The 23,013-nt window shown below is 58.1% G+C and overlaps 2 protein-coding genes across 4 annotated transcripts in view; both read left to right on the top strand.

Moving 5' to 3' along the window:
• The first annotated feature begins 7 nt into the window (after nt 1-7).
• On the top strand, nt 8-9,836 carry ZNF319 (zinc finger protein 319). 3 transcript variants are annotated; one of them, XM_075765873.1, is made up of 3 exons: nt 8-789; nt 1,003-1,179; nt 2,264-9,836. In XM_075765873.1, exon 3 carries the CDS (start codon nt 2,637-2,639, stop codon nt 4,296-4,298), a length of 1,662 nt encoding a protein of 553 aa, XP_075621988.1. In that variant the 5' UTR covers nt 8-789; nt 1,003-1,179; nt 2,264-2,636; the 3' UTR covers nt 4,299-9,836. The 3 variants fall into 3 exon arrangements, with proteins under 3 accessions (XP_075621988.1, XP_010304681.1, XP_075621987.1); XM_010306379.2 differs by lacking the exon at nt 1,003-1,179 and having other exon boundaries at nt 8-779; XM_075765872.1 differs by lacking the exon at nt 1,003-1,179.
• A 2,063-nt stretch (nt 9,837-11,899) lies between these two features.
• Nucleotides 11,900-23,013, top strand: part of CNGB1 (cyclic nucleotide gated channel subunit beta 1) — a 30,451-nt gene continuing 19,337 nt past the window's right edge. The window contains exons 1-13 of the mRNA XM_075765871.1: nt 11,900-13,130; nt 15,418-15,669; nt 15,942-15,999; nt 16,135-16,192; nt 16,315-16,444; nt 16,688-16,730; nt 16,913-16,994; nt 17,083-17,164; nt 17,519-17,558; nt 17,921-18,071; nt 18,176-18,251; nt 18,752-18,788; nt 22,432-22,606. Of these exons, the coding sequence (XP_075621986.1) occupies nt 15,571-15,669; nt 15,942-15,999; nt 16,135-16,192; nt 16,315-16,444; nt 16,688-16,730; nt 16,913-16,994; nt 17,083-17,164; nt 17,519-17,558; nt 17,921-18,071; nt 18,176-18,251; nt 18,752-18,788; nt 22,432-22,606 (1,031 nt within the window). The 5' untranslated portion in view covers nt 11,900-13,130; nt 15,418-15,570. The remainder of the gene's footprint in view (nt 13,131-15,417; nt 15,670-15,941; nt 16,000-16,134; nt 16,193-16,314; nt 16,445-16,687; nt 16,731-16,912; nt 16,995-17,082; nt 17,165-17,518; nt 17,559-17,920; nt 18,072-18,175; nt 18,252-18,751; nt 18,789-22,431; nt 22,607-23,013) is intronic.

Here is a 23,013-nt window from a genome sequence, read left to right as displayed (position 1 = left end):
GCCCCGCCCCGCCTCCTCCGCCGCCGCCGCGGCCGGCCCGGCCCGCTCCGCTCCGCTCCGCTCCCTCCCGCACCCCGCGGCCGCCTCCCGCCCGCCCGCCTCTGGCACCGGCGCCCCCTTCCCTTCCCTTCCTTCCCTTCCTCCCGGCTCCCGCCGCCACGCTAGCGCGGGACTCGGGCGGAGCGCGCAGGCCGCGGCCCCGCCGGCGGCGAGCGGGCTGACAGGGGCCTCCCGCCGCAGGTGAGGGGCCCGGCCGCCGCCGCCGCCCTTTGTGTGGGCCTCGCCGGGGCGAGGGCGGCCCCGGCCGGGCAGGGACACCCCACCCCCCCCACCCCGCTCCACCGCGGGGCCTCCTGGCGCAGCGGCGGCCGTGAAGGCCTCGGGGCGCCGCCGTCGCGTTCGCCTGCAGGCCGGCGGGGGCCGGAGGAGCCGTCCCATGGGGAGAGGCGAGCAGCGGGACGGGCCTCGCCGCGGGCTGCGGTGGCGGCGGCTGGCCTCCGAGCTCCTCGGCCGCCCCCGCGCCCCGCGGCCCCGCCGCGTCTCTCCCTGAGGCGGCCTGGGCCCGGCTGCGGGAGGCCCGGCGAGCGGGGAGCCAGGGGCAGGCGGGAGTCGGACAGGACCATGCCGGAGCAGGCCGTGCTGCGGGCTGCCTCTCCAGTTTGAAAGTACCTCTGCTTTCCCATCTTCGCTCCTTAAATGGTTGTCGCTTCCCACCTCCCACGGAGGGATGAGTTAGGCTCGGAGCCGGCGCCGACTCGGGTACCCGTGCAGAGCCCGCGGTAAGCCAAGGTTGGTATTTCTCATTCTTCCCTGCCGGGGGGACACACGCTTCCCCTCCCCGTTAGGCCGGACGGTCTGGGATGCCGTTGCTGTTGGGTTGCTCCTGCCGTGGTTAATGTTGCGTGGGGGGGAAAGTGGGGGCTAGGCTGTGCTGAAGTTTTGTATCCCATCGAGCTCGGGTGCTAGGTATCATAACTGCGAGCCCTCCCTTTGTGTCAGCAGTCAAGGTGAGCCATGTAGGAGAAAGAGGAGATCCTACATATGAGCAGGGCTGCGATGAGGCCTTTGGGCGTTTTACTGCCCCAGATTGTGCCAGCAGACAAAGTAATGCACTGTCCCTGTAGGCAGAAGCGTGGTCTGGCGCTGCCCAAGCTGTGGGGCAGTTCAGTGCTGGAGCAGGTGAGGATGCTGGGAAGTGGGTTTCTTCGATGCTCTTTATCACTTCATTTTAAATACAACAAACGCCTTCCTGTTAGACCGAGGTTTTACTTTCCCTGGGTGAGGGCAGGCAGTTTGATACAGAAACGGGTGTGCTTTTGTGGGGTTAGAGGCTCGTGAGCCAGGAGCGCTAGCTGCTGCTTCTCGCCAAGGCCTGGACCTTTCCTTTCTCTTGAGGTGCGTTGGCACTGCTGCTGTCTGCTGCTCACTGGTGAGTTTTACTCTGCTCAAGTTGATACCAGGTTTTACTGGACATCTCTAGAAAGACTGGAACTTTTCAGTAAGCAAAACCCCTGCGATGCTAGTAAGGCCAGGCAGCACCTGTGGTGTAGGTTGTTCAGCTCCAGTGTCCAGCTTTTATTCCATGGTTTGGTAGGAGGTTCAGCCGAGCCGTTGCTTTAACACTTCTTTTATCTTCACAGAGAGTTCTGCGCACAATGCCTGTGGGTTCTGTGTTTTGTCTGCGGATAGGGTAACATTGAGGGCGAACCTTCCCCTTAGACTAGGAAGAGCCAGAGAACTACAGGTGATGCCTGGAGAGGGGGAAATCTCTTACATCCCTTGGGTAATGTCCCCAATACTCGAGCCGCAGGAGGATGTTTCAGCTGGAGTGGGATCAGGTTGGATCTACCTTGATAGGTGTAGAATCTAACCCAGTAGCTTCTTGATAGCACAGCATTTGGCGTACCTCAGCCTGTGCAGGAACCGATGTTCTCAGCCAGTGCCCCCAGCGGGGCTGGGAGATCCAGCGACTGACAGCATACGGGGGAACAGCTGAGCTGACCAGGACCTGGGCAGTTGTTGTGCCTCTCGTGAGAGCACGCCACTCAAAAGTGTGCCTGACTGCGGCCGGGCAGAGCCCGAGTCTTTCCAGGCTGAGCATGCAGCAGGGGGGTCTTTGGTTCTGGTTAACTCCCCACACTGGCTTCCAGGTAGCTTTGCAGGGATGCAGGAGAGATTTCAAAGTGAGCCGTGGTGGGAGGTTGACCGGAGAGTTCCCCATCTTTCCTCTGAGACCTGACATGAGCTGTCTTCTTCCTTGTAGAGAGAGCTGCTCCCGGGGCTGCTTCCCTCGCTCTTCCCAAATGTGACCACATCGCAGCCAGCACGGAGAAGGACCTCCTCTTGTCTTCAAGGCACTTGCTTCTGCCTCTTGTTCTTTTGTCCAAAAAAGAAAAAGCGAAACCAAATCAGTCCACAAAGAACTTGTGCTGATCTAAGGAGGAGGCTGTGGAGTCTCAGTCACCTCTTTGCTTCCCAGGATCCTGGCTGTGGGCTGGATTTTCTGTCCTTGACTTCAGAGGATCACCTACAGGGAATCAGGATCTTGGATACTTTCAATTTTTGTTTTTACTTGAACCCTTTCAACCGAGAAGCTGAAGCTGTCACTGCGCAAATCCCGTTTTTTTTCCCCAAGCATGTCAGAAAGCTGGCAGCAGCAACAGCAGCAACCGCAGCAGCCGCCGCCACCGCAGCAGCACCACGCTGGGGCAGCCACCCTCCCAGAGCACTCCATCCCGCCCAGCACTGCTGACAACCCCTTGGGCTGTGCCGTCTACGGCATCCTGCTCCAGCCAGACCCCGGTCTGCAGCACCACCAGCACGCCCCCATCCAGGCTGGAGAGCCATCCCACAAATGCGGTGTGTGTGGCCACGACCTCGCTCACCTCTCCAACCCCCATGAGCACCAGTGCTTGCCAGGCCACGACCGCTCTTTCCAGTGTACCCAGTGCCTGAAGATCTTCCACCAGGCCACCGATCTCCTCGAACATCAGTGCATCCAGGTGGAGCAGAAGCCCTTTGTGTGCGGTGTTTGCAAGATGGGCTTCTCCCTCCTGACCTCGCTGGCGCAGCACCACAATGTCCACAACGGCAACGCCATGAAGTGCTCTATCTGTGAGAAGACCTACAAGCCTCCTGAGGCAGAGCATCCGCAGCCTCTCGACCCCTCGGAGAAGCCCTACAGCTGCTCCATCTGTCAGAAAACCTTCAAGCACCTCTCGGAGCTGTCCCGGCACGAGCGCATCCACACGGGTGAGAAGCCGTACAAGTGCACGCTGTGTGACAAGAGCTTCAGCCAGTCGTCCCACCTGGTTCACCACAAACGGACGCACAGCTCGGAGCGGCCCTACAAGTGCACGGTGTGCGAGAAGACCTTCAAGCACCGCTCCCACCTGGTGCGCCACATGTACGCGCACTCAGGAGAGCACCTCTTCAAGTGCAATGTCTGTGAGCTGCATTTCAAGGAGTCATCGGAGCTGCTGCAGCACCCCTGCACACCCAGTGGGGAACGGCCCTTTCGCTGCGGCGAGTGCCAGAAGGCCTTCAAGCGCCCCTCGGACCTGCGGCAGCACGAGCGCACACACAGTGAGGAGCGGCCCTTCAAGTGTGACCTTTGCCAGATGAGCTTCAAGCAGCAGTATGCGCTCATGCGCCATCGCCGCACGCACAAGGCCGAGGAGCCCTTCAAGTGCAACCTGTGCGAGAAGGGCTTCGTGCAGCCCTCGCACCTGGTGTACCACCAGCACGTGCACGGCATAGAAAACCTCTTCAAGTGCAACGTGTGCCAGAAAGGCTTCAACCAGTCCTCAGAGCTGCTGCGGCACAAGTGCGTGCAGAACGCGGAGCGGCCCTTCAAGTGCGCGGTGTGCAACAAGTCCTACAAGCGGGCCTCGGCTCTGCAGAAGCACCAGCTGGCCCACTGCGCTGAGAAGCCGCTCAAGTGCACGCTCTGCGAGAGACGTTTCTTCTCTTCCTCTGAGTTCGTGCAGCACCGCTGCGACCCGGCCCGCGAGAAGCCCCTCAAGTGCCCTGACTGTGAAAAGCGGTTCAAGTACGCCTCGGACCTGCAGCGCCATCGGCGTGTGCACACGGGCGAGAAGCCCTACAAGTGCCCCTCCTGTGAGAAGGCCTTCAAGCAGCGCGAGCACCTCAACAAGCACCACAGCGTGCATGCCCGGGAGCAGCAGTACAAGTGCATGTGGTGCGGGGAACGGTTCCTGGACTTGGGCCTGCTGCAGGAGCACAGCGTCCAGCACACGGCCGAGGGCGCCTACCAGGTGGCTGCCTGCTTGCCGTGAGCCTCCCACCCCTCGGCGGCTTTCAGCTTGCATGTGATGCTCCCGAGCCTCAGCCTCCCCTTCCCTCTCCTCGGTTGTAGATTGCCTCCAGGGAGTTTGGGGGAAAGGGGAGGTACGGTGGGCGGGCAGGTAAACTTTCCTCTGGCCTCTGTGGTTGATACGCCACCTGTACCGCAGGGGCGACGGACGATGTGAAAAGCTCGAAGCGGTGGGAGAGGAAAGGAGGGAGGTGGGGAGAGGAAACGATGCCTGCGGTTGCCTGGCGTCCCCTGGACTGTAGTTCACGCTGTACCTGCAGTTCCAGTGCTGGGAGCTCAGCTGCCCGCTGCGGGCACCAGCCCTTTGCGTGCAGCCTTTTTCCCTTGCCCTGCCTGGTGGGGTCAGCAGGGAGGGCTGGGTGACTCTCCTCCCGGAGAGGGCTTGGGAGCAAAGCAGAGTCAGCCCTCCCTTCTCCTGGGGTGCACTGCTCGGTGAGGAAGTAGCAGGTTTCCATTGCTGGGATCTCCCAACTTTCTTGGTCCAAGCTCAGTTGAGAGGACCATTTCAGATCATTAGCGCTGATTGCCCCAACCTCCCCTGCTCTCCCTCTTTCTAGAGCGTAGTAAGGGAAAAGCCATGGGGCTGCACAGCTCCAAAAAGCACTTTGGCATTGCTGCTTTTGCAGTCGCTGGCTGTCACGCTCTGCAAGGGTTCTGAGCGCGCCTGCCCGCGCCCCGTCCCTGCCAGCAGCACGGGGAAGAGTAGCCAGTGCTGCGCCGCTACCAGAAGGTGTGGTGAGGAGAGCCTCGGTGCCCTGCTCCTGGCCAAGAGCCTGGCGTTTAAGAGCTGCTTCCCGAGGGACCTAGCTCTCCTGCCAAGACTTACCTCCAGCCCCCAGGCCCCTGCCCTCTTTGTACCGCTCGGGCCATTAGCGTCCCTCCAAGGGGGTCAGGCAAAGGGCCATCCCAGCAGTTCAAACACTAAAGAGTGAGGCGAACACTACTAATAACCTACAACTTTGGAGGTTACCGTCGCCGACAGTAACCCATGCTGTGTGCCGGGGGCTTGGTGTCTGATTTGCTGGAGGGGAATCCTTCCTGGCCTGCAGGCTCAGCTCCGTGGGGAGGGGAAGGTTAGCAGTGCGTAAAGGAGGAGTATATCTTTTTTCCCCTCTTGCGGGAGTCCTGTTTTACCCCTTTACTCTTTCTTTACCTCTTCTGTATTTTTCAGGTTTTGCACAGTTCTTGTAAACATCACTTAAAAATAAATTTCCCCTAGCAAGGTCAATGCAGCCTCAGGTGTTTTCCTCTGCAGGATTTTGCTGGCTTCTCATGACCGAGAGACCCGTTACATGCCAGTTAGATGCCTTGGAGGTTGAAGGCGTGCTTCCTAGGTTGCCCACCAGCCTTCCTCTCTCTGTCTTTGGAGATATTAAGGTGTTAAATACCCATTTGTGGAGATACTCGAGCCCTACCTGGACATGGTCCTGGACAACCTGCTGTAGCTGACCCTACTCGAGCAGGGAGTTGAACTAGATGATCTCCAGAGGTCCCTGCCAGCCTCAGCTCTTCTGTGATCTTGGCCGGCCCTTGTATGAGGTAGGAGTGTTGTGAGGAGCTGTAATTAGTGAACAGCAGCCAGTAGGTTGCCCATGTGCTGCACAAGGACAAGTTTAATAAATGTCCACGGCAAGTATAGACAGATTAACCTTGCAGAGAGTTGGGCTGTGCTTGCTTTGCTCGTAGTAGACACTCATCTAAAGAGTGGAGAACGGCTTTTGTTTCCATTTCCAGAATGGTGAGGGGAAACAGGGTGCATTTTCAGTGGCTGGGACAGTTCAGTGACAGGTCTGACTCTGGGGCTGAGTCTGCATGCACGGCTTTAACGAGGTGAAAGCACACCTTGCTTTCTGCTGCCCAAGGAAGAGGGACCGATGGTTATCTTACTTCATGCTGCCTCAAAGACGTAGAACTTCCTACCGAGTTTTCTGTGTTTCTTTTTCCTTTTTTTTCTTTTTTTTTTTTTTAAAAGCAGTTTGTTAATATTCATTAAAAAATACTGTATAGTTTAACGTGATGTCATACTGGATCTTTAAAAAAAAAAAGTGATGTGATAACCTGGATTTCTGAAGAGCTCTTTGGTTCTAGGTAGCTGGTTTTTGCTGTTTAATACGTAGTAAGTTCAGTGTATGCTTTACTGTAGGAGTAAAAATGAGGAGTAAAACCAAGGAAGGCTAATCCTGTCTTTACAGAAGGGCTTGGTGGTGACGGAGTCTGCGAGCTTGGGACTGGAGCCAGCCGGGAACACGGCACTCACCCGAACCCTCGCTCTGTTCCTGCCTCCGCCCGTGGTTAGCTCTGCTCTTGCCCGAAGCAGCCTGGCGCATCTGCCGCAGGTCCCACAGTGCTGGGGGTTCAGCAATCGCCTTGAGCGCAGCACTGGCAGCCGGGATCAGCACTCAGAGCTGGGAGCTTGTAGAGAGGCTCATCTTTAGTAAGAGGAAGGCGTGAAATGGAGGCTGCTGGAGCCTCCGGGTCTTTTGTGGCCATATTTTTTTCCGGGGCAGCAGCTGGCTAGAGGAGGGGTTTGGAGAAATGGTTAGCCGGATCCCCGGATGGCTGTGCCCTGCTCTCTTCCCTGCCCAGGGGCCTGAGCGGCTGCCTGGGTGGCTGGACAGCCTGGGGTGCTTGGGGCAGAGAAGGATGGTGGTGGGCCCCGGGCGCAGCTTCGCACCACGCGCTGGCCTTGGAGCTGCCAGTCCTGTCCTGTCGGTACTGGCTGAGCACAGGGACTGTTGGGGAGTGTTTACGTCGTGCTGAGCAGCTGGGAAAGCCCTCGGTGTCCCAGCGAGGAGGTCCGGCTCCACTTAGGCTGTGGCAACAGCCAAGCAGCGCCTCGGGCAGAGAAAGCATCATCAGGGCTGTGCACTCAGGGGCCCGTGCCTGGGGGAGACGGGATGCTGTGGGCAGCTTGGTGGGGACAAGCCCAGGTCCAGGTCATCAGCCGACGGCTGTGAGTAGGTGTCTCCAGGTTCGAAAACATCTCGATGTGGCATTAGAGCGACTTGGTCTAGCAGAGGGTGTCCCTGCCCGTGGCAGGGGAGTTGGAATTAGATGGTCTTTAAGGTCCCTTCCAACCCAAACCATTCTATGATTAAGTAGGACTGGCTGTGAGCCTTGGTGACTTGGTCTCTTCATCGTGTTTGCTTCTTGCAACAGCCCAAATCCGATAGAAGCCCGTGGTGGCTTCTGCTGCCGGACCTCGGGGCTGGTGGGTGGAGGACCTGTGCGGAGCAGGCGGCTGAGTGGGGCCGAGAGCCTCGGGGATATTTTTATAGGGAGATTGTCTAGTTGGAAGCAGCTGTGTTGCATACAGGCGGGCTGAGGGAGCAGGCCGATCTCCATTGCTGTGCCTTTGGGTTGTGTTTTGTGCCATGAGGTGAGAGGTGATGGAAATAGCAGGAGGCACACGAGTGTCAGGAGTGCGGCACTGGGTGGGGAGGCAGAGGCTGGCGCCGGGGGCTGGTGTCCCCTGGGCGTCACACCGCAAAGGGCACTCTGCTAACTGCTGGCGTTCCCTTTTCAAACCAAAGAGCAGTTGCGGCCAAAGCCTCTTGGGAGCAAAATGTGTTTCCACTCTACACCTGTGTTGCACTTCTGACGTGTATTTCAAGAGACACTCAGGCTTCCTCATGCTGTCTCTGCTTGGTCTCTCGCATCGCACATCGCCCCACAGCACTCCAGAGGGTCGCTGTGCTGGAGCTGGTGGTGTGTCAGCCTTGCGACAAGCACTCGCTCGTGTCTTTGAGCCCTAGTTGTCAGAGTGCCTGAGGATGCTCTGAAGGGCTGGGGTAGGGGATGGTCCCTCCCGGAGGGTGGTTCTCTTTGGCGGGCAGCTTGAGCATAGGGTGCCGTTGGGGAGGTGGTGGGGACAGTTAGGCTGGCCGAAGGGGGTGTGGATGTTGTCCAGGAGATAAATCCTGCACTCTAGGGCTGCTGTTCCTCTGACTTCCTGGGTCCAGGAACAAGGTAGTCTCTTACCTGGGCTTTTTTCTGATCTTCACTTCCCCTTACCCTACCTTTGCCTTTAGCTGTGTCTCAGCCCCTTCCCCTCTGCGGCTGTTTTGCTTATACTTTTGTAAGACCTCCTAGGCTTCTTTGCCCTTTGTTCAATTCTTTATTAGTAAGCAGCGGTTTGGTTTTCATCCCTTTTTCCGTTTGGATTGCGAAGTCTCTTCCCCCTCTCTCCTCCCCCACCTCAAATTCCTCTCCCAGGCTGGGTCCGGGTGATACCAAACCACTGATGTTGAGGTCAGGGACTTGATTCAGGGACCTGAGTCTTGCTGGAATCCAGCAGGTGCTTCTGGTCCTTCTCCCATGAGGTTGTCCATCGCGCTGGGCATGGGCGATGCCTGTGGCCTGGCAGCTTGGCTTGGCTGGGTCACGTCTGTGGTTCAGCTGGCTCTGGCGAGTGAGTCCCAGGCAGAACAGGGCTGTGGGGAACAGGCACTGGGGTGAGAGCGGCCATTTCCCTGGTGGGTCCCTTTGCCACATCTCCAAGTCTGTGAAGGGCTGTCAGACCTTCCTGGGGAGAAGTCACGGCGCTGGGGTGCAGCCAGACCGCTCAGTTCCCGTGGGAATGCCTGCGGAGCGGCTGCGTGTGTCGGGCAGGCGGCTGAGCTGAGTTAGCTGTGGGGTGGACACCCCTGAGACCACGAGTATGCCCAGGCAGCCCTGCCAGCCCTCCAGGGAGCAGCTGCCATCCCCACGACCTGGGTGGGATGACATGCAACGTTCTGGTCCTGCAGCCTGTGCGGTGGAATGGGGGGTGAGGGGGAAAGCGTCCTCTGACAGTGGTTTGGGACCATCTGGGCACTCAAGCCTGGCCTTGCACTGTTAGGAGGGAGGAGAGCACTTTCTACACTTCCCTTGGGCATTTACCATCAAGTCCAGGCTGCAGCCAGAGCCTGGCTATTAATAAGCAAAAACCCTTTGCTATTCTTCAGAGTTTGACTCTTCCTCTGTTGGGTGGCGAGTTCACGTGCAGGAAGGTTCCTGCACACGCAGGCGTTAATGCTGAGATGCAATAACGGCAGGCCAGCAAGGTTTGGGGACGGTGGCTCTCCCTCGGGCTTCTCCCCGGCTGCAAGGGAGCTCTGCAGCATCTCCCGCCTCTGCCGCTTTCTGGATGCGAAGGTGCCGCTCTCCCATCGCGCCCGGGATGCTTGGCGGGGAGAGCAGGACCACAGGTGGGAGCCGAACCATGGGCTTGTCTCCAAATGCCTCCGAGCCATGGATCCAAGGGATTTCATGGCCGCTGAGGTTGTCGGGCTGCTCCTAACCTGCGCTCATGCCTCCGGCAGAGTTCCCAGGGCCGTGGGAAGTTGCGGCTAAGGATGATGAGGTTCGTGTGGCTTGCAGTGCCTTTAACACTGCTCTCCGTGTGTTTCTAAGATGATACTCCCATGTATGTGTGTATATATATTGTATTAACACATCCCGCTCTTCTGTGTGAGTGTCAAATGGTTTTGCTTTACTAATAAATTTATAGTTATTTATACCTTCCTGTGGACGTGTAACATTTCTGCAGCAGAGGCTGTGTGCCGGGCACTGCCTTCCCATCTGTCTTTGTGCTCTGTCTGGCTCTGCTTGATTTTTTTTATTTTTTTTTTCATGTTTTCTTTCTTTCCCCTGAACTTTTTTGATGAAGAAATGATGGTTCATCTGCCTGGTAACCAAAAGTCGAGACACAGGGTATGGACAGGTTCCCAGGGGATGAAGGCAAAAGCAGGCAGAGACTGCAGTGTGTTTTTGCCCCTGGCTAGAGCTGGACCGGTCCCTCCCCAGGGCAAAGCTTGCTGCTGGGGCTTCGGGGCAGAAGCAGGCAGGACTCTCTGCCTGCCAGCAAGGAGCAGAAGCTGATGTATATTGTGCTCTGAGGACCCCAGCCCTGTGCACGACTCTTTCAGCTTTCCCAGAGGTTTTTGGTTTTGGGTTTTTTTGCATCCCCCCATCCTGTGATGGCAAGAGAAGAGCCCGCTACCTGCAGACAACCTGACTTGCTCCATCCCACACCCAGGCCGGGTGAGACGTGTGTTTGTGTCCAGATCACTGAGAAAACGCTCTTGTGGCTGAAGGTTTGGGAAGGGGATGGGATGGGAAACCGAGGCAAGAGTGGGGACAGGATCCTGCGGGTGGGAGACATCTCAGCATCCCTTCTTGGCTGGCTGCTCCATTCAGAGCTCCTTAAATTACAGCGAAGAGGTGCTCGGGAGGAGGAGGAGGAGGGGGAGGGACCCCTTTCCCCTTTGCTGACGCTGCTACCGGGTCAGTGGTCCCTCCGTGGCAGCTGCGCTGAGCCCTGGGAGCACGTTAGTGCCACTGAGGAGGATTGTGCCTGGTGCCAGAAGGGCGATACTTTCCTTCCTCGCTGCACTGATTCCTTACTGCCAGCTGGATGGTGTCCGTGGGAAGATGAAAAGTTAAACCGCAGCCGATAGTCCTAAGCTGTGCCCACGTTTGAGCTTTGCAGTTTGAGGCAATACTCCACATCCTCCGAGCAGGCAAGCAAACTGCATCGGTGCCACCGCTGCTTCGCATGGGCTTTTACTTTCTCGTCTTTGATTTCCCTAGATGGCAGAAAAGCCACGTAACTTTTGCACACACCAGCGCCCCAGGCTCTGGCTGGGGGACGAGCAGGAGCGGTTGGTGGGAGCAGCATCCTCTCAGCACCTTATTAAGAGCCTCTTAAGGTCTGGTTGCTTTTCTGGAAGACTTTAACTACTTGGCAGTTGTTTTCTGTGCAGGTATCATTGCTGATCCCTCCTGCCTTACCCCACAAACATAAAAGCTAGGGATGGAAATGTGCCAGGAGTGCTGGCGGCATCGCTCAGGTGAGGAACCGAACCTTCTCCTTCCTCCTTAGGGTTGTTCCTGGGCATTCGCTTGCAGAAATAAGTCGAAGACCTTTGTAGGCAGGTCTGGCTGGAAGATGAAGTGTCTCCAGAGTGTCGGAGGAGGAGATACAGGTTTAGCCATCAGCAGATGCTGCTTTTCTTTGAACCCCTTGCTGCAGGATTTCACAAGTCTGAGCCTGCAAAAGTCCAGTTGAAAATGTCCCTGTGCCGCTTTGCTCTTTCAGGCAGCACCATCTTCTCAGGTGGGACCTGGGCAGCCTCCCGCAAGGCGGGATCTGGGCCCAGCTGCCCCCCGAGGAGCGCGGGGCTTGGACCTGTGCCGCTTCCACTGCTGATACTGCTGCGGGGGCAGTGAGTTAGTTTAATAATGCTCCTGTCCCAGGAGCCACTGCCACTCCCCAGGAGCTTGCGCATGGGGCTGTTGGGCCCGCCACAGCTTGCTCCCTTTGCAGGGATGTTTTTTCCTGGTGATCCAGGGTTTTCAAGGCATTACGCAGCAGCCCCTGTGCCCTGCTTTCAGAGCCGAGGCTCCCCTGCCACCCCCAACCCTGGCACAGGGGTCAGCATCCATCCTGCAGCGGGGAGCAGAGAGTTTGTCCCCCTGCGTGGCAGCGTGCATTTGGGACAGCTGAAGTTGCTGACAGATTAAACTGATATTTTTTTGTTTGGGGGCTGGAGCATCTTCTCCTGCCCTGGCACTCAGCGCTCCCCAGTCCCTGCAGCCTGGTGATGGAGGCAGCATCCCGGTGGTGGCCGTCTCCGGGCTCATCCCTCTTCCTGGGGCAGGCTGGGCCAAAGGAGAAGCGGCAATGGCCCATCACGCTCCGTGTGATGATGGTACACGTGTACAGGGCTTTACGCAGCTTGCCTTGCTTGCCCCTTGGCAGCACCGGCCAGGGGCTGCGCCAGGGCTGGAGGCAGCGCGAGCAGCTGGGGAGGCAAAGGGACGCGCGGGGGTGGCCCCGGTCCTGTCACGCTATGGGGGCTGGAGGTTTGCGAGCAGGTGCTGTGCCAGCCGTGGGCTCGGGGGCTGAGCCCACCCCAAGGAGGGGGAAACCAGGATGACCGGGGCGGCCTGTCCTGGGACGGGAGCCTTGAGCTCCTCTCCTGGCCCTCAGGGAGGGTTCGCTGCTGATTTCTGCTGGGGCAGGGACACCTCTGTCGGCTGGAGTTGCGGGGAACAAAGTGGGGAAAGCTGAGGTGGGGAAATGGCTTTGGTAGCTGTGAGGCCTGGGGGCGTGCAGCAAGCACCTTTGGTTCATCTTTCTGCCATTAAAATCAGCGGCCAGCGCTGAGCTGTAAGCAGTCATCACTCTGCTTCAGAGTGAACAGTATCTCAGAAATACAAGGATGCCTTTTGGTCAGCTTCCCCGGGCCTGACGGGTGGGGAACGGGGTGCGATTTGGAAGACTGCTGCTCCGTGCCTCCTTTTCCCTGGTTGTGAACCAGAGCTGCGGAGGTGCTAGGCTGGGGCCAGGCAGGTACTTGTTGCTCACTGGGCTGGAGACACCCATGGGGCTGGGGAAGGAGGAATCAGGCCAGGGGGCTGCAGAGCTGCTCTGGGGCTGGACGTCGAGCAGCGAAGCTGTGCCAGTGTCAGGGTCCTGGGGTGTCACCACGGCTGAGACGAGGGGTGATGGGCCAGGCTGGCAGTCACGCAGGGCCGGAGGTAAACGGATCAAGTCGCCGCAGGCTCAGCAAGGGCAGGCTTAGCTCAGCCCAGCACGGATTTGCTGCCTCCTGCCCCAGATTCTCCAGGGTCGGAGCAGAGCTGCAGGTGGAGCGTCCTCGGGCACGCTGCCCCTGGCACATCCCCCTGGCATCACCCTGGGGGTTTCAGCAGCCCCATTGCCGCTCGCCGGGGTATCCCTGCGCCCACCTGCGCCTGGGCAAGACAACAGCCTTCCCCGCAGCGCTGCCGGGCTCGCGCCTGGCCGGTAAGTGCCAGAGGTGGTTTCAGTGGCTCCAGGGACTTTGAAGATGCTCAAACCTGCTGGATTTTGGGGTTTTCTTTGCACTATCCTGCACCAAAAAGGGGCTGGTTGCTGGGAGCCAGGGCATTAGGGGCAGCTGGGTGCTGTTAATCCCATTTGCAGGCAGCGCTAGGCTAATCCTTGCAGAGCCCTGAGTGGATTGGGGTGGGTTTGGGGGGTCAGTGGTGAGCTGCGGTGGCCAAGGGAGCCTGTGTGTCCCAGGGGTGGCTTCCTGGGGAGGTGGTGGTGAGTGTGTGCGGGGGGTACATGGCAGCGATGGAGGCGAGGGATGCAGCCGGGGTTTCTGCAGGGCCACCTGCGCGCATTGGGGTGGTGGTGGTGGGTGCTCTGAAACGGAGCTGGAGGATGAGCCGCGGTGGGGACAGGTCCGTGGCAGGGGAGCGATGGAGCGGGTCCACGGGCAGTGATGCCGCAAGGGCGACGGAGCTGGGTAATGTGAGGGGTTTGATCTGATGCTGGAGGGGAGGAAAGGGCCATGGTGCGCCCTGCTCTGAAGGAGGATGGTGGGTCTGTGCCCCACTTCTTGCTCTCGGAGACTGGGGCCCTTCGCCCGCTGACACGAGCCCCGCAGAGCTGGCACGATGGGTGATGGCACCGGCCAGTGCCCGCAACGCGGGGGGGATCGCAACGAGTGCCATCGCAGGCAAATCCTGGCTGCTTATTCCTATTTCTTCAAGCAACTAGGTTTCTGAGGGACCCACAGATGGTTTTGCTGCTTTTTTGTTCAGATGTGCTGGAGAAATGGCCCCTGGGCGAAGGACAGGCTTAAGCTCCAGGCTTTTACAGCTGCGCAAGCTGATGTTGAGGGAGGAGGAGACCTCGGCTGTTGTGGGGGTTCACTCCAGCCCTGGGGGCTTTCTCTGGGCTTGTTTGGGCTCAGCGGTGTATGTTGGCCCTGGGCTTCTTTGGGACCTATGAAGGTACTGAAGCATGGGTGGAAATGCTGCTGTGCCCTGCAGCGCCCGCCGGGTTTTCCTGGCTGTTCCTGGGGCGTTCACAGCTCCTTAATCCCTTATACCCAGCAGGAGGTAAAAGGCAGTTTCTTAATTGGTTTCTGGTCATCAGGCCTCCTGGGAGGTGTTTTACAGCCACCCTGTCCCTCTTTGGGGATGTGAGGGTCTCTGGGAGAGCTGAGCCTGCCCGTGGTGTGCGGGGGGCTGGAGGTGCCGCGTGGGGCGATGCTTTGGCCGCATCCTAACCCAGCTCCTGGGCTTGCACGAGGTGGGGGCAAGCGAAGAGCTGAGGACGCAGGTCAGCTCGCCTGGGAACCTCGACTGGTTGAGATTTAAGATGCCAGGCTTTGGGCAGCCCCCAGTGAACCCATCGAGGGATCTGAAGGCGTTCTGCATGCCCGAAAGCAGTGTGAGGGGTTAACGCAAAGCACCCAGTGCTAGAGCGGCTTCTGAACATATGGGACCGGGCCAGCGTTAACCCGGGACCACAACTCCGGTGCAGTCTCCTGCCTGGGCTGGATGGAGCTCAGGGATCTGCATTCTCCTGCCCTGCGAGCAGCAGTGTGGGGGCTGCCCGAGATGCTGCTGAGCTCCTCGTTGAGCAGAGCGGGGTGTCTTCAGGGGGGTGTTTTGGAGGGGCATCGCTCGGCTCGCTGGTGCTGCGCCCCAGCCCAGAGTCACACTGAGAAGGGGGGAACAGGGCCCAAAGACTGAGCATACAGAGCTTGAACAGCTGAATCCCTGCTCTGCGACATCTTATTTTTACCTCCCTCATCAACATTTCAGCAGCCACAGCAAATCAGTGCTGGCTGCCCTCGCTGCCCTCCCCAGGGCCCTAGGCAGGTGCCTGCCTCTGCAGCCGCCGTGGCCCTGGGCCGTGGCCAAAAGGTGATGGAGGAGAGTTGTTTCCTAGGGGCAGAACGAGTTAATACGTGTCTTGGGACGTGAACTTGCTCTTAAACAAATTCTGCTTAAATTACTGTTGTTTTCCATCCCTTTAATGAAAAATGAGGGGGAGTGTAGAGGACCCTGAGCAGAGCATCACAGTTTCTGTGATCTGTCTGCTACAGCATCATGAGCGCTTCTCCTTGTGCGACCCTAGCTGTGGAGGGCTGTGCAAAAAAAACCCTAAATGAGCAGTTACATTTAGGAAAAGCAAGTTTAACTGAGTCTGTAAGCTTAGAATAGAGGGCGTATTTGCTCATGATAGCTGTGAGGGGTCAGGGGTTGAGCTGGGTTTGGTCTGGCCGTGCTACAGTGCTGTGTTTTCCAAGCAGCACGTGGAAGCGGAAGGACGCCAAGGACCTTTCTGGGCTGCTCTGGGGACAGCGCGAGCAGCTGGTGCAGCCGCTGTTCCCCGGGGAGCGTGTGCCACTGCTGCCGGCCTCTTGCCGGCCGGAGACCCCTCCTTGCTACCTGCAGGCAACAGGATGCTGGGCTGGATCGACCGCGTGGTTCCCCAGCCCCCGGTGCCCCATCTGACGGAGGAGACCCCCGCGGCCCTGGTGCGGGACCCGGAGCCAGCTAAGGTGAGCAGGAAGCCAGTTTGGGGGGTATGGGGGGCCCTGTGAGCTCAGTGAAGAGATGCCCAGTGCCTCTGCTGTCCAGATCTGGCACTGTGGCACCCAGGGATGCTCCACAGCATCACCAGGAGGGGTGGGGGCCAGGATGCATCCCCTCTCTGAGCTGCTGGGAGGCAGCAGGAAGGATGGGGAGTCCCTGGGGTCTGCAGCTGCCTTTGAGCAGAGGATGCTGTCCTCTGCACCTCACTCTCTGACGCCTTCTGCCTTTTATCCTGAAGGCACCAACGGGAAAGGCTGGTCGCCCCGGGGATGCCGCTGACCGTGCACGCGCTGACGGTAAGCCCCCACGGTGGGGGGGACGCACCGGCTCAGGCAGCAGATCGGTGGCTGGTATCCCCCCAGCCCAGCACGCCAGGGGGCTGGCAGAGCGGTGATGGGAGCTTACTTTTTTTTTTCCTGCTGCTGTTGAAGAAATGGAAAAGAAGGTGGGATTTGTGGTCCCTGAGGACCCGGGCTCTGTGTTTGAGAGGTATTGCTCTTGCACCCTCCAATGTGCAACGCAGTTTGCTTGGGATTTTGCTTTCAGCTGGGGGCTGGATGCCTGGGATGTGGGGGGGCAGTCTCAGCCTGACCCACCCCCTTCCCTGGCAGCGTGGGGAGCAGTGTGCTCTCCTGGCTCTCCCAGGGGCTGGAGAAGGTGATTCCCCAGCCGGTCCCAGCCCCAGGGAAGCTGCAGACGCTTGGGAAGAGCTTCGAGACGAGCATCGATGTTCCTGATCAGGTAGGTGACAGAACTGGGCAATGCTTTGGTTTATTTGGGCTTCTAGCTCTTTTTACCTTTTCTTTTCTTTTTTTTTTTTTCCCCTTCCTATCACTCTCCCAGTGCTAACTGGGAGCACTAAACCTGCCCTGCATGGGCTTCTGCCTTCATCCGTCCCTGGGGAAAGGGCAGGTTTCCCTCCCTGCCCGGAGGGAGGAGACCCCCTCAGCTGCCATGTGGGTGATGGTCTGTTTGGCTTTTCAGACGGAGGTCCAGATCCTCAGGGATGAGGACGAGGATGCTCTAGGTAAGGAGAGCCGGGAGCCTGCAGCTTGCAAGGGCCTTTCTGGGACTCATCCCACATCCCACCTCCCTGGTCGGTGATGCTGGAGCTATTGTCCCCTTGAGCTGACTGATGGGGGGACCAGGCGCTCTCGGCAGTGCAGGTCCTGGCTCTCCCCCATGCCCACGGCACTGCTCTCCCTGCAGAGATAACCCCCTTCGATCCAGAGGAGGATGAGCTGGATGGCTGTGACCCCGAGGCTGGCTCTGATACTGGCACGGAGGATTGGTGGGTGCCAGGGAGGCTGGCGGTGGGATGCGGGAGGGCAGGAGGGGAGCAAGATGAGCTCCCTGACCATGGCGTGCTCTCCCCGCAGGGCAGGAGTGCGGGTGCTCAGCTGGCTGGCGCAGGGCTTTGAGAGGATGGTGCCGCAGCCGGAGATGCTGAAAAAGCCGGAGGTGAGTACCGCCTGCCTGGGGCATGACCAGGGGGCTGCCGAGCAGAGTTGACAGCGGAGTGGGCTCCGCATCCTCGTCCTCGGGACCATGGGGAGGAAAACCCCAGGGGAAATTCAGTAGAGTGAAAGAGAGATCTCGGGGTGCTGTTCCCAACCTGGCCAGACACTGGGGGGACCCTCCATTTGGGACCCACTGGTGCCAGCAATGCCAGGTCTGGGTTTAATGGTCCTTGCCAATGAAACCGCAGTGGAGGGTGTGTGGGACTGTGCACGTGGGGTGGGGGATGTACCCCGGGGGATGTGGGGCTGCAGACAGTGCTTTGCCGTGTCCATCCGTCCCTCTGTCCCTCTGCAGCTGAAGCTGAAGGAGCAGAAGTGCGAAGCTGCGGTGGGAGGTGAGCAGTCCCCCCTTCCCTGGGTGGCCATGCCAGAGGGGACGCTCTGCCTTTGGGGACCCGAGTGCAGGCAGGCGCCAGTGCTGGGGCTGCCCTCCGGTCCCTGTGCCCCAGGGTACTGACTGTGCCAGGAGGGGTGGGCATGCCGGGTCCCAGCATCACAGCACTGCCACTACCCCACGTCTGTCCCCAAACCACCCATGTCCAGGCTGGGTCCCCAGGCTAGAAGCTGCCAGGGAGGTCCCCCAAGCCTGTCCCTCTGTGGGAGGTGACCCTTCCTTGCTTGCTCCCCTTGTCCAACAATTTATAAGATGACCACCACATTGCTTATCCCCCTTCTCCTTCCAAATAAACCTGAGCAGGTACAAAAGGGACTAAAAGCCAGGCAAAGTCAAAAAGCAGCATTTTGGCTGCCCAGAGCGTCCCAGGAGCGGTGGAGCCGGTAGCAGCTGAGGGGCAGCCGGAGCCAGTGGCCACCCTCGTCCCTCGGTCCCTGGCTGGGGACGGCAGCAGGTAACTGCAGCAGAAACTTCTGCTGGGTACCGTGGCCAGAGGGATGGCTGCTGTGGGAGCAAAGGCTCCGGCAGTTGGGTCTAACATTGGTTTCTGGTCACCAGGATGTTTGCCTGGTTTGTCCAGGGGCTGGAGAAGGTGATGCCGCAGCCGGTGACCAGGGAGAAGCAGGACGCACAGGTATGCTGTCTGCTGGACAGGCAAAGGGCGCACGAACACGTGTCCCTGCAGTGCCTTGGGCTGTCACTCAGCTCCTTTGAGAAAACAAATCCCCATGACCTGCTTAGCTGATGAAGAGTAGGATTTGGCACCTAAGCAGTGAGAGAGCCTGTGGTGTGTGTTTTCTTTGCCGTTTCCTTGCCTTTGTGTGTGGCACTGGGTGGTGTCTGGGCCCTGGCATCTCACCCAGGTGCGGTCCAGCTCCAAGGAGAAGCAGCAGCTTTACTTGCCTTCCTTTCCTTCCCTTGCACCCAGGCGGGCTCCCTGACATGCTCCTGCCCTTCGCTGTCACGCGTGGGGATGCTCGTGCCCATGGCCAAGCCGTCTGAGATGACTCTAGAAATCACACGGGGTATTTAGGGTAAAAGGGCCACGTTTACAGAAAATGGGTCATTTAGGGTAAAAATTTAGGGTTTGCTGGAAACAGGCAACATCTCATGTTTCCCTTTTCTTCCTGGCAGAGAGCAGCTGCAGCAACCTCGAGTCCCGTGGAAGAAAGTAAGTGATTGCTGTGTCTCGCTGTGCCGTTTTGCTTGTTGGGGGTCAGAAAGGTTATTGGAAAGAGAGGCCGCTGGTGGCTTTTGTCCCCTGGTCTGCTGTGGGCGCCAGCCGGGGAGCCCCTGGAATCCCCCTGGGAAGCCACGAGAGGCTGTTGCCACTAGAGAAGCGGAAGTGGGTCCGGGGTTGTGGCATGGGCTCGGGGAAACTCGGGCTCCGGGAGTCTCTCCGAGTGCAGCATCCCACGTCCTCGGGTCCCAGGTTTTGAGATCAGCCCTGATGTCGTCTGTCCTTGAGCTGTGCCAGACGCTGTTTGCCAGGCTGGTGGGATTCGATGAAAGGATTAACTGGGAATTCAAAGCTGCCCACTTCATCACCCCCTTTGGCAGGTTTGCTGCTGAGCCGGAGGGTGTTTGCTGAGCCTGGCGTGAGATGTCTAGGGAGGTGCCTTGGGAAAACAAAATCCTGGGATTAGATGTGTTAGATGTGAGTCTGCCTGGTTGTTGGAAAACGTTGTGGGGATCACACCGCTGCTTGTCTGACTGTGGAGAGGGATGAGCATCGGCTCTGCGGGCAGCCAGGCTTGGCTCCCCATGCCAGACGTGTTGCGGAATGCCAAACCTAACGGGGAGCCCGGCTGGGAACCACGGCTGCCGCCACGGATCGGCTAGGCAGGGGAGATGTTGTACAGCCCTATGCACGTGGCATCCCAGGGAGGAGCGGTTGGTTGGGCTGCGGGAGCCGCCGATGGGAGCGGGGACCCGCCGTGGCATGTGGAACCGTGCATCCCTCCAGGGACGTGTCGGGAGGTTGCTCCCACCGAGCCAGCAGCCATTTGGTGGGATCTTGAAGCGGAAAATCCTGAGGGAAGGCATTTCTCCATATGTTCGTACAAACTGGAGACCTGAGCGCTGCTGTGGACCTTGGAAAGAGGCAAAACCAGTGGGATGCTGCTGTGTGTGCAGGGTGGTCGCGCCCTTTGTGCACGGCTGGCTGGCGTTACAGCTCGCTTTGGTGCCTTGAGGCATCTCAAGGTCCCTTAATCCACCCAAGGAAGTGAGCAATTGGGTCGAGTGAGAGATCTGCCCTGGCACCAAACATTAATGTTTTCCTTCTCCTTTTGTTTCAGGGGGCAAAGGGGCTTAGCGCCTCTGAAACAAACGGAAAATGAAGCCCGTGGCGAGCCAGCCCTTCCCACAACCAAATGAGACCAAGGAGAAAGCACAGCTGGGGAGGAAAAGTAAAGGGGAATCTGCAAATTGTCTCTAGCTCCTTCCCATCGGGGCAGCGGGGACTGGAGACTGGCTGCGTGTCCCAGGGCTGCCCCATCCCGGCTCCCTCTTGGCTCCAGGAACCAGAGCCATTGGTTTTGCAGGATGATGCCTATGAGGTGGGAGCTATAATTTATAGGAGGGTAGAAAAGCATCACTCAGGACACCTCGGAGGCAGAAAGCCACTTGCTGCAGCCTCCCAGCACTGCTGGCCTTCTCAAAGCCCCCCCTAGCATCCGAATATTCACCCCTGAGACCTCCAGCTGAAGCCCACAGGCTTCTGTTGGTCAACTTCTGCCTCCCAGGTGTAATGTTATAAAGCTCTTTAAGCTCTTGTCAGCTTCTTACTGCTTTTCTTCCATTAACTGAGTGTTCTGTCCCACAAGTGGAAAGGGGTCTGGTTTGCAGCACCAAATGCAGGCGGCTGAGGTTATTTGTTAGGCAAATATGTAGGAGCTAATGGTTAAAAGCCTTTACCTGGGATCTCCTTATGGGAGGACTTACCTCAGACTGTCCTTACTCACAGCTACGGCTGCTCTCTCCTGAAGCTCCTCAGATGCAGCACCATCCACAGTAGCAGGCAGGAGTGTCCTGGCAGGGAAAGGATCTCCAGCGGCTGTCTCCAGCCCAGAGAGGTGCAGGCAGGTGTAGCCAACACAGGCACGCTGGGCTGGATGGGGTGAGAGCCCCTACACGCCAGGCTTTTAGTACAGATCTTAGAATCCCAGCCTGGTTTGGGTGGGAAGGGACCTCCCAGCCCATCCAGTCCCACCCCCTGCCATGGGCAGGGACACCCTCCACTAGCCCAGGTTGCCCAAAGCCCCATCCAACCTGGCCTTGAACACTGCCAGGGAGCCAGGGGCAGCCACAGCTTCTCTGGGCAACCTGTTCTGATGCCTCAGTGTTTTTTGTCATACAACATTTCTTCCTTATGTCCAATCTAAACCTACCTTCTTTGAGTTTAAAACTGTTGCCCCTTGTCTAAAAGTCTTGGTAAAAAGTCCTTCTCCATCTTTTGTATAAGCCCCCTTGATATATTGAAAGGCCACAATAAGGTCTCCCACAGTCTCATTGCATCTCTTTAGGATGATCTAGGCAGCTGTAATGATGAGTTGTGAGCCGAGCAACCAGCCTGAGATCCATCCCCTGCGTTTATAACAAACCCTGTTGGTACCAGGCTATGATTTTAGTATTTGCCCTGTTTTCATATAATGGATCCAAAAGCTATGGCATGTTTTAAAAGGCATCTCACTGATTGCTGTCCTGCATTTTAATTAAGGGAGATCTAGAGGGAATGAGCTAAAGGTAGTGTGGGCACCATGAGGTGAGTAAACACAGAACAGAGCTGACCGTGGGTGGGTTTCCTGCCTGTCTGTAGTTGAATTTGCACATTTCCTATTAGTGTTGCTGCGGACATGTAAGTTTTGTGGTCAGGCAGACCTCAAAATAAACTGGTTTAACAGCACGTGGATGCGCTTCCTCCTGTTTCTCCAGTGCGTGCCTAACGTGGTCGAATGGGTACCCCCGAGACACAGAGAGGGCTGGTCGTGGGTCAGACCCACGGTCTTTGCTTTGCAGCTGGTCTGACAGCCTCCCCAGTAACCGGCTGTGGGTTTCCCCCCCATGATGCTGGGAAATTGCGCGGTATGTGGGATGCTTCCTGAGCCGTACCCGGGGGAGTGTTTGGAGCGGACGCAGCATGGTGCTCCGTGTGTTGCTACATGGACCCTGGTTTGAGTCTTGCTCTGCAGAACCAGGGTCCTCGGGCTGTGCTAGGGCAGCGTTTCCCTCGGGCTTCACAAGGGGAAAGGCTTTGGGCTCTTCCTGCCGTTGCTTCTGTTTGCAAGGAAAGCCAAAATGTGGCCTGGAGATGGGCCCAGTCATCTGCTGGTGGAGGTTGCGATGTGCATAGGGAAGCCAACGGGCATCTGTATGTGAAAGGTTATAGCTTCAGAATCATAGAATCCCAGACTGGTTTGGGTGGGAAGGGACCTCACAGCCCACCCAGTCCCACCCCCTGCCATGGGCAGGGACACCCTCCACTAGCCCAGGGTGCCCAAAGCCCCATCCAACCTGGCCTTGAACACTGCCAGGGAGGGGGCCTGGAATTTGATAGGGCTTCAGATGCATTTGACACAAAATGGTGAATCTTCTTCTTCCTTCTGGCAAAAGTGCCCAAGGCATCCGTCCAGCACGGCTTGTGGGGATGGGGCTGCACAGGTCTGTGCAGGCTGAAGTGCTTCGGTCCTGGCATGTGGCACCATCTCTGCATCGAGCGGCTAAAACATGGGATCTGCCCTGGCCCTACCCCTGGCGTCTTGAAAGCCTGCTACTCTCACTTCATCACCTCCCTTTTCCCATTCCTGTTTCAGTTCATGTTGTCCCTGGGGAACCCAAGGAGACTGACCTCATCCTGGAAGACATCGATGATGAATGGATTAATGAAGCCACATGCGAGATGATGGCCTGGGGTCGCGAGGCTGAGCTGGTGGCAGATGCTCATCCCCTTCCTCCCATACAGGAGGAACCTCAGGAAGAAGAAAACAGGTAGAAGGGAGATGCTGTTGCTGGGCAGCTCTTCACGCTCTCTGGCCACCAGCATGGTGGCCCTGGGAAGGGATGAACACATCCCTGGGCATCCCTCCTTGCCAGTGCTGGCAGTGGGCAGCTGAGGTGCCTGTTTCCCAAGAGGGGGGGCACCAGCAGGACCCAAAAGGTGTTTGAGCAAACAGCCTTTCCTTCTGATGTTGAGATTGGGTTGGGGCAGGCAGTGGCAGAGCCACGAATGCAATGCTGCATATTGCCCTGCAGAGGACAGCTCTGCTTAGGCTTCCTGTAAGTAGAGTTTGGCCCTAAGGCATGAGGGTTTGGACCTCATTCCCATCAACTGCACATCCAACTGTCATGACATTTGGAAGTGGTAGTCTCCTCTATATAATTCATCCTACTTCTTC

This window comes from Balearica regulorum, chromosome 13 (genome assembly GCF_011004875.1).
Source record: "Balearica regulorum gibbericeps isolate bBalReg1 chromosome 13, bBalReg1.pri, whole genome shotgun sequence".
NCBI lineage: Eukaryota > Metazoa > Chordata > Aves > Gruiformes > Gruidae > Balearica > Balearica regulorum.
This window is presented reverse-complemented; position numbering and strand designations above follow the sequence as displayed.

Bases quoted from the DNA above. Each gene is read 5' to 3' on its own strand.
- ZNF319 (XM_010306379.2), top strand. From the start codon at position 2,637: ATGTCAGAAAGCTGGCAGCAGCAACAGCAGCAACCGCAGCAGCCGCCG.